Here is a 10,000-nt window from a genome sequence, read left to right on the forward strand (position 1 = left end):
GAGAGAGAGAGAGAGAGAGAATCTTGACAGTCAAACAAGGAGAGAGAGAGAGAGTGTGTAGCAGTGACTGGTGTGCGGCTGGTTACCAGAGTGGTTCTGTAGTGCCTCGTTCTGCCTACCAGAGTGGTTCTGCAGTGCCTCGTTCTGCTTACCGGAGTGGTTCTGCAGCGCCTCGTTCTGGCCGTCCTTGGTGGGGGTGATGAGGTCCCAGATGAAGCTCTTGATCTTGTCGTCTCCCTTGTAGTGGCGCACGCAGTAGGCCAGCAGCGCGCGGCACATCATCTCCATGTCCCGCTCCGCCAGGTGCCACTTGAAGCGCCCGTGCGTCAGGATGTCCTTCCAGCGGCCCCAGCTGTTACCAGGAAACAGGGGACACAGGACAGGACAGCGGGATCAGAGGGGGAGCGCATTCATATGGGCTGGGCAGTCATGGCTAAGCGGTTAGAGCAGGGGTGGGGAACCCTTTGCGGCCCTTGAGGCCGTTTTATCCAGCCCCCGAGACAATTTTAATGTTATGCAGCTTGACATGAAATATGACATATTTTGAAAAAGAATCTTTGAAATGACATTTGCAATACAATCAAGTTATATTCAAGGGGCCTACAGAAGGTGGGGTTTTAAAGGTGGATGCCTTCAATATAGGCTCAAAGTGCAGGGGGAAATCCTGGTTTGTGTTCATAGTACGGCCCTCAGAGGACTTTTACGGCCCTCACAGTATTTTGAAGTGGCCCCTCGAATGAAAAACGTGCCCCACCCCTGGAGAGGGATACAGTAGGTTGCCAGTTCCCGACACGCCAGGTCACAGGGGGGAAGTCATTAACCAGTGCTCTCTCTTTCATATCAAATTACTTAGTGTTGCTTTAACCCATTGATGCATGAAACACCTGCAAAAACGGCTGAATAGCCCTTCTTCCATATTTTCAATAGCATGCGCTAAACTTCAAAATGACAAAAAATATCCCCTAATATCATAATAATTCAAGATATGTAATGAATAAACATACAGTCATGGCCAAAAGTATTGGCACCCCTTCAATTCTGTTAAAAAATACTCTATTGCAATCACAAATTCTTTGTTATTAATATCTTCACCCCCTAATCCCATAGAAAACCTGTGGAGAGATCTCACAATGATAGTTTGGAGAAAGCACCCTTCAAATCACCTCAAGGATGGTCTAAAATTCCAGCAGAGCATAAGAAACTCATCGATGGTTACCGCAAGTGGTACCGCAGATATTTTGTCTAAAGGTTGTGCTCACTGACTTGTATGCTACCAAGTATTAGGCTGAGGGTGTCAATACTTTTGTCCGGCCCATTTTTGGAGTTTTGTGTAAAATGATCATTCATTTGAATTTTTTTCATTCTCTTTTGTAAGTTTTCATTGCAAGAAAAACAAAGGAAGATATTAATAACAAAGAATTTGTGATTGCAATCATTTTCTGGAAGAAATTGAGTATTTTCTAACAGAATTGAAGGGGTGCCAATACTTTTGGCCATGACTGTATTAAGCAACAGAGGAAAAAAGTGCGTACCCAAATATGAGCAGGTTCTTCTCTACACGGAAGCACTCTGCGCGCAGGTATCGCCGGTTGCCGTCGTTGAGGCGTCGCGTGCGACACGGCCGCTCCTCCGAGTCGCTGTCCAGCTCCGAGAATTCCATCAGCTCATCGTCCTCAAAAGAGTTGTAGTGACGAGTCTGCTTCCGCACACGCGGCGTGTCAATCACCAGGCTCTCCTAAGCACCGAGCACACACACACACACACACACACACACACACACACACACACACACACACACACACACACACACACACACACACACACACACACACACACACACACACACACACACACACACACACACACACACACAATATGGCATCTTAAAAGTCATCACTGGTATACTCTCTTTACTAATTATTGATTTTTTGTAAATTTAACGCGGTAACACTTTACTTGACGAGCACAAAGGGTATCACTTTACTTGACGCTGGTGTCATAAGAATGTCATTACAGTGTCATAATTGTGTCATGACACAGTCATAGATAAGTCATAAACATGTTGTCCATGTCATAAACATTTTATGACTGTTGGCCTTCAGTGACATTCGGTTTTGGCACAGACAACCCAGCCATAACCGAATGTCAATTACGGCCAACAGTTATAAAATGTTTATGACATGGACATAATGTTTATGACTTATCTATGACTGTGTCATGACACAATTATGACACTGTAATGACATGCTTATGACGCCGGCGTCAAGTTAAGTGTTACCCTTTGTGCTCTTTGCTTCAGCCTCATCAGGCTCTCTATCAAATTAAGGAAGAAAAATCCGCACTCACAAACTGCGTCTCATTATTTATTTATATTACCACCATGTCCAAAAAGCAAACGCGTTTCGGCTAACAAGCCTTCATCAGTCTCTATGAAATTACCCATGACAGCCACAAATGAAATTTGGCAATCAAAGGGTTATATGACAACTAAATTATAAGTTCTAAAAAGTACATATTTTAAAACATAGACAGCTTTGCTTTCTTTCTTTCATACAATCAAAAGACTCCAAGTCTCAAAAGCAGAGGGTCATTTTCATAACATTTTCATAGAATCTCTGGATCTGCCACCACTGTGACCTATGAGAAAGGCGCTTAAAGGTACACTGTGCAGGAAATGGCCAGAAAAGGTACTGCAACTATGCTGCTCATTGAAACTGGGCTGCCTATTGCCAAATTTGATCTTGACATGAACGTTTACTAAGTAATGAACAAATATTTTCTAGTATGGTCCAAGTACAGTCATTTTTGCAGCTAAAAATGGCTATTTTTGGAAATACAAAATGGCGGACCACGGAGAAGATCCCCCTTTTCATGTATGAAAAATGACATTTTTGCAGTCATAATGCATACTTAGAATTTGATGTTGGTGGTAAGTATTCATGGAAAAGGTAACATTTGTGAATGGGCAGCATGAATTCTGGAAATAAACAACTAAAAATCTCACACCATGTCCCTTTAAGCCTGAGTGGCTCTGAGGGGCCTGTCTCTAAAGTTCAGCCACTCTACGTCGCACTGGGAAAGTATCTACTAAATGACACATCATGCAAAACCAACTAACTGATCATACAGTAGTCATCAATGATGAACAAATATGAGCTGCTGAAGGTGTTACACTCTGATGAGTATAATTTGGAAGCAAATTATATTTTGCATTTAAAAAAAAAACTAATGATCTCATACAAAAATAATAACACAGCGCAATCAGATTTGTGTGACAGTAAACAATTCTCTGTGGGCCACACCTGATTCAAAAGCCGATTACAGACAAAACAAAAAGTGTATGGCAGGGACCAGGGAACATCTCTAGCTACACATCTAAACCACAGGGTAGCATATGAGCTCTCAATGACATCTCCTGCCATTTCCTTTTTTTGTCTTCATTGTACAATTACGGCACTGGCAACATTGCACAATCCCAGCCCAAGCAGTTATACCCACACAATCGGTCTCTCTGTCTGTCTCTGTCTGTCTGTCTGTCTGTCTCTCTCTCTCTCTCTCTGTCTCTGTCTCTCTGTCTCTCTGGGTCTCTCTCTCTCTGGGTCTCTCTCTCTGTCTCTCTCTCTCGGTCTCTCTCTCTCGGTCTCTCTCTCTCTCTCTCTCTCTCTCTCTCTCTCTCTCTCTCTCTCTCTCTCTCTCTCTCTCTCTCTCTCTCTCTCTCTCACACACACACACACACACACAACCACACCACACAGACATCCACAAACTGACACACTTAAAAAGCGCAACGTTCATCTAGTCATCCTTCCCATCTCTTCTCCCAGCTTCACATGCTGCTTTTTCTCATTAATGCGACCCATCTGTTCGACGGCAGAGGAGAGCCAGAGCCAGATATTCAAATGATTCCACTCCTTTCCCTTTCCCCTGCACCCAGCCCGCTCTCTCCTATTTCCTCTACCCTTTCTTTCCTGCTCCCCCTTTTTTAGCTTCCCACCTCTTTGTCTGCCTCATTCATTTTTTTTTCATCATCACACTCTCTTTGTTTTTACCTAGTGTAGTCCATACAGTACATCAGTATTTCTCAACAGGGGTGCCGGGGCCCCCCTCAGGGGTGCCGCGGAAACGTGGCTGATGAATAAATTATGTAATATAATACATATTTGTCTAAATTGATTAGTTAATGCTAGTCAGTGGAATCTTTCATCTGCCATTTACGCACAATAAAGTAAATATAGGTCGCCCCAGTTAGCTGCAACTTCGAACGTAGGTCGTGTGACGTCTCTAAATGTGTTACTTTTCTAAGCTTGTGTGGTATCGGATGCGATGCCATGTTACGGCTTGTTGGTTTGGGGTGCCTTGAAATTTTTCATGATTTGAAAGGGTGCCTCGCCTAAAAAAAGGTTGAGAAACACTGCATTACATCCATCCATCCCCTATCTCGGTCTTTACATCTCTGTTTCTCATCCCCCCTGGCTATTTGCATCCTTCCCCGCCGTAGCGCACTAAGCCGTCGCATTCTTCCCTTCCCTTTGATCCTCTCTGTGGCTCGGAACTCTCCTTTGGCACCGGGCCCGCACAAGATGGCCGAGAGAGAGAGAGAGAGAGAGAGAGAGAGAGAGAGAGAGAGAGAAAGAGAGAGAGAGGGGGAGAGAGAGAGAGAGAGAGAGATTCTGCCCGTCCGTGACTTGTGGTCATGCATTCTCTTGGCAATCCAAACTATGGCATGAAAGGTGTAGTCGGGCACAGAACAGAACAGAACCGGCAAAACTGTGGTACCAGTGGCTGGTATTCAAACCATAGACATGTACAGTTAAAACGGTTTGAACCATAGACATGGACATTTTAAAAAAGTTTTAGAAATACCAAGGCACTCATCTTCTTTGTAATTAAAATGCCTTTATTTTGTTGGGAGCTCACTTCCTGACGAAGGCTTCATGCCGAAACGCGTCGAAGTATTTTAATCATGCTATGCCCAACAAAATAAAGGGCATTTTAATTACAAAGAAGATGAGTGCCTTGGTATTACTAAAACTTTTTTTTAAATCAACCAAGCCTGTCACCAAAGGACACCATCTTAAAAAACTAGACAGTTCCAGGAAGCACTCCAACTGGACTTCATTCTGAAACATAGACATGTATAGTTCAAACTGTTTAAATGCACATAATGAAAGGAAGAAGAAATATCCGCACACCTCGATACATGCTCATCGTTGGGGATCTCAATAGGTGTGTTCATTTGCATTATCTCCAGTGGTTCAGTTCTAGATCCAACCCAATTGGCAAAAAAAACATTTTCTTCGGCCGCTAGGAGGGTTAGCCTAGTTTACAAGTTTCTGTATAATGTTTCTGTTTCTGTTTACAAGTTCCTTGTTTCCAACACCACGGGTTAACTAACGTCTTACCTTCTCCTTCTCCTCGATTTCCAGCTCTGCAATTTTAGCCCATTTTTGCCAAAACTGTGGATCATCCAGAGAGATGTCGGTTCTGTTTCCAGAAGATACGAAACTGGCCTGGAGGTCACACACGTAACACACACACACACACACACACACACACACACACACACGAACACACACACACACACACACATGCACACACACACACACACACACACACACATGCACACACACACACACGCACACACACACACACACACACACACACACACACACACACACACACACACACACACACACACACACACACACACACACACACACACACACATATCACACACACACACACAGTGTTTTTGAAATGATATACATCAACATTAAACATTTTCTACGTAAACAAAACAATGTATGCATGACTACATAGAACACACACTGATTTCATTGTTGTGGAATGTACGTAACTGATCTTCCAGGTTCTCTGTCTGCATACATGGATGAAATGTGCGCAAGAACCACAAAAGAAACTCTATCCCCCATGCCATCAGAACACTTAAAGTGATACTGTGCCATTTTTGGAAATAAGCTCATATTAACACCTCCCCCCTTGAGTAAATTGAGTTTTACCTTTCTCCTGTACTTACAGCCGTTCTCTGAGTATGGCAGTGTACATTTTACCTCCAATTTTACCAACTGGTCTCATAGGATTCAACGTTAATTGCTAGCAAGGAGGTAAAAATTTGAACTTCCATACTCGGAGAACGATGATTGAAAGTACAGGAGAAAGGTAAGACTCAATCATTTAGCTCAAGGAGAGGTGTACAGTAAGCTTATATCCAAAATGGCACAGTATCACTTTAAATAAATAGTATGCCTATCTCCTGGCAAGCATGAGAGATACGCTACTGTCCACACGTCTGATTCAAGGCAGCATGCCAGGGGCAGGGGTGATATTGAAAAAAATCCTGAGCCTGAACTTTTTCCCCTGCTTCAACGACGACAAGATACTGCATAGTGACGTAACGTAGGCCTATTTTGACACATAATTCAAACATTTAATATCCTGTGTTGTATGACCATTATTCAAGCCTGATAGTGGAAGAAAACCCTGAACCTGTAACACTTTCTGAGATAAGAATAACCTAATGGCTAATTATTACCAATGTTTTTTTTTTTTTTGCAAGCTCTGTCAAGCCTGAAATCAGGCATGGAGCCTGAATACTATCAGCCCTGCAGGGGTGTTTTATCCCTGCTCGCTCTAGTTATTTACAGTCTGCACACGACATGGATGAAATGCACCAGACCACTAAGGACAGCCTCCTTTTGTGAAGGCTTACAGTAAGCAGAATGTGATTTAGGGCTCACGATCAGATGCAGTAACCTTCGAGCAATAGAGGGTTTCACAAGACGTCAGAGCAGAGATGGGAACAAGTCTGACTTCCTTCCAAACCAGTCCGAGTTAAGTCACAAGTTAAGACACATTTGACCAAGTCAAGTCCAAGTCCAAGTCATACCAAAGTCAAAGTCTCATCTTTTACTAAGTCCTTAATAAGTCCCCATGTGTTCTACGCACCATCTCCACACTGCTATGCATGTCCTCCTTTGCCGGTTGCGTTCTTAACAAAAAATAGTAAACCTACCAGTACTGGTTCAGGGCAAATCATCATTACATATTCTTTTTTTCCCCATGTAATATTTTCACATACAAATGCAGAAAATGTAATGTATTTAGACTTGAAATGCCATGGTAAGTCATTGCAAGCTAAAACTGTCAAGTCTAAGTCACGTCTCGAGTCAATAGGCTACAAGTCCGTGCCAAGTCACAAGTCACTCCTTATATTGCCAAGTCAAGTGTCAAGTCATCAATTTGTGACTCAAAAGTCTGACCCAAGCCTAAGTCACAAGTCACAAGTCCACACCTCTGCATCAGAGGGCCACAGCAGTAGTCATAGATCAGCAGTCATAAAGGGCCGCACACACACACGTCGCTGCTAGTTACTCGCTCAGCGAATGAACTCAATAGAATATCGATGTGTTACAGCGAGACGACTAGGCGAGTACTGTACAAGCGATGCGATGTGGGGGCGGATCCCGAGTTGAAAATATTTTAACTTCAAGCGAGGCGAGTAAGCGAGTAGGGTCATTTCACGTGAAATCAGCCACTTTGGGACCCGACCGACACGGATTTCAATCATACTTGCTGTGCCTGTTTAGTAGCACCCCTGAACTGCATTTGTGTGAATCTGACACCAATATTAAGGGAGAAACAGACTAGTGAATGTTTACTCAAGCCTAAGTCACAAGTCTCAAGTCCACATCTCTGCATCAGAGCGCTACTTTTGCTGCATAGGAGGCAACCTGAGCAGTAGTCATAGATCAGTTGTCATTTCCTTTTTCCTTTATCTACTGTATGCTGACAATGAGTGCGTACAATATGCGACCTTGCCTCCTCCACTTGTGCTTGTCTCCTCGTACCAGGAAATAATATGCCATGATGACATCACTGACAACAGCATTATATTTCAATATCTTGCAAAAGCTCAATTGTAAAGTCTTTTTCTCATTTGCAATTGGGATGGTGAATGAAAAACAGTCCCTCAAAAGTTGTTGTGGCTAGACTGACAGCTGGGAAACTTTATAGTTTTCTCCACGGAGGAGGTGGCCTGGAGGCGGGACGAGGAGACAAGCACAAGTGGAGGAGGCAAGGTTGCATATTGTAACGCATTCATTACCTATTTTACCTAATCAGTCCCTCCAGTTTTTCGCGATTCAGCGATCGCGTGGATTCATGCAAATTCAATGATATTCCGCATAATTTCACGATGCCACGTAATTCCTGTAAAGCCGCATTTTTCCCGCAAATTTTCCAACATTCTGTGGAGTTTATGGATTTATATTTTCGTCAAAAAAATAAAAATGTGACAACAATACCACCGGAGACGAAAACCAACAGGAAGCATTTTTGTTAATATGTCACTGAAACATTGAAAAATAATTGCCTGCTATTTCGCAAGTCGCGACCCTCATCTCAGCTGCTCCGCGTGTCTCTCCTCCCCTCCCTCACACATACACGCAGGCGTCGGTGCTGCACAACCGTGACCTTTTTTTAACAGCAGTAGCCTACTTTTCAGTGCAATCCTGGCTGGAAAAAGTATTGTTGCCCATTTATCCATGACGAAGAAGTGTATGCAGTCATGAAATAGTGGCGGTGCTGTCGCACAGTAGCAAACATCGTTAGGCTACATTTTTGCGCAACTTCTCCACTCTCCCCTGTCGCTTTCATGAGCATGCTACCCGACGGTCGTTGTCTGATCTTTTTTCAATGTTCGCTAATGTTTGTAATTTAAGGGTCTATGTCTATGCGTAGGCACAAGCCTTCTGATAACAATCACTGTAGTGCCGATCGCAAAGGATTCGGAAGTGTGGAGTTTTGCAACTTGTTTCAGTCAAGGACACCGAGATAGGAAGTGAACGGCCCTTCCACGCTTTCACTGTGTTATTGCAATAAAGTCTTGCGAATCCATGCAACCATGCACACAACCATGTCAACGAGAGCGTGTATGCCATCACAACTTTGCATCAAGCAAATAATATGCAACAGCTTGCAATACGAGCACGAGAGAGAGAGAGAGAGAGAGAGAGAGAGAGAGAGAGAGACGCGTCTTCCAACAGGTGACATTGTAACGCTTGCATAGCCTACAACCTGGCTACTGTACCCCGCGACGCTCTTCATTAGCCTACTGGTAGGCTATACCCACAAGTAGGCCTATTTTTTCATAACGCGCAGTCCCGTTTTCCCCCGAAGTCGTTCTAAAATATCGACAGAGATTTATGGGTGTCGCGGCCATGATTTTTTTTACACATTGGACGCACTGGCTTATAAGACGCTCTGGCAGTTTTTGACAATATTTTATTATTGTCAATATTTTATTATTCTATTAGGCCTATATAGGAAGTGTGTTTCTGAATCTCTCTCTCTTTTGTCTTAAGCCTGCTTAGACTGATTGTGGTTTTCAGTTACCAAAAAACCCAGAAAGGGGTGCAAAATCTTTGCAAAAAATGAGAAAATGCCGCAAAATCTTTGCAAAAAATGAGAAAATGCCGCCACAAAATCAGACATTTTGACCGCAAAAATCACAAAATCCCAGTGCAAAATCCTGGAGGGACTGCCTAATGTCCAAATGGGCCCCAGCTTACGTACAGTGCCCTCCATAATTATTGGCACCCCTGGTTGAGATGTGTTAAAAGCCTTAAAATAAATTCAGTGTTTATTGCAGAAGAATACTGTCACACTGAAAATTGTAGGAAAATGTAGCCTTCAACTCAAATGAATTGTAAGAAAATAAAAAAATCCCTGACTAAAAAATAATTATTTTTCATTAAATCACCTGTTCCACAATTATTGGCACCCTTAACAATTCCCAGGAAATAAATATAATTGAAGCATTTCTGTCATTTCTACAGTAGTTTACAAAGTTTACCAGAGTATGTAGGAACATTTAATTAGTAATTCATCACTTCCTGTTTCCCTGAGGTATAAATATGACGTGACACCGAGGCCATTTCTCTTATCCACTCTTAAACATGGGAAAGACAAAGGAACACAG

At 43.0% G+C, this 10,000-nt stretch overlaps 1 protein-coding gene across 1 annotated transcript in view; it reads right to left on the reverse strand.

Moving 5' to 3' along the window:
- Positions 1-10,000, reverse strand: part of chd6 (chromodomain helicase DNA binding protein 6) — a 109,248-nt gene that overhangs the window by 37,187 nt on the left and 62,061 nt on the right. The window contains exons 20-22 of the mRNA XM_063214795.1: positions 5,403-5,510; positions 1,533-1,735; positions 153-352 (exon numbers count right to left, since the gene is read on the reverse strand). Of these exons, the coding sequence (XP_063070865.1) occupies positions 153-352; positions 1,533-1,735; positions 5,403-5,510 (511 nt within the window). The remainder of the gene's footprint in view (positions 1-152; positions 353-1,532; positions 1,736-5,402; positions 5,511-10,000) is intronic.

This window comes from Engraulis encrasicolus, chromosome 14 (assembly GCF_034702125.1).
Source record: "Engraulis encrasicolus isolate BLACKSEA-1 chromosome 14, IST_EnEncr_1.0, whole genome shotgun sequence".
Taxonomy (NCBI): domain Eukaryota; kingdom Metazoa; phylum Chordata; class Actinopteri; order Clupeiformes; family Engraulidae; genus Engraulis; species Engraulis encrasicolus.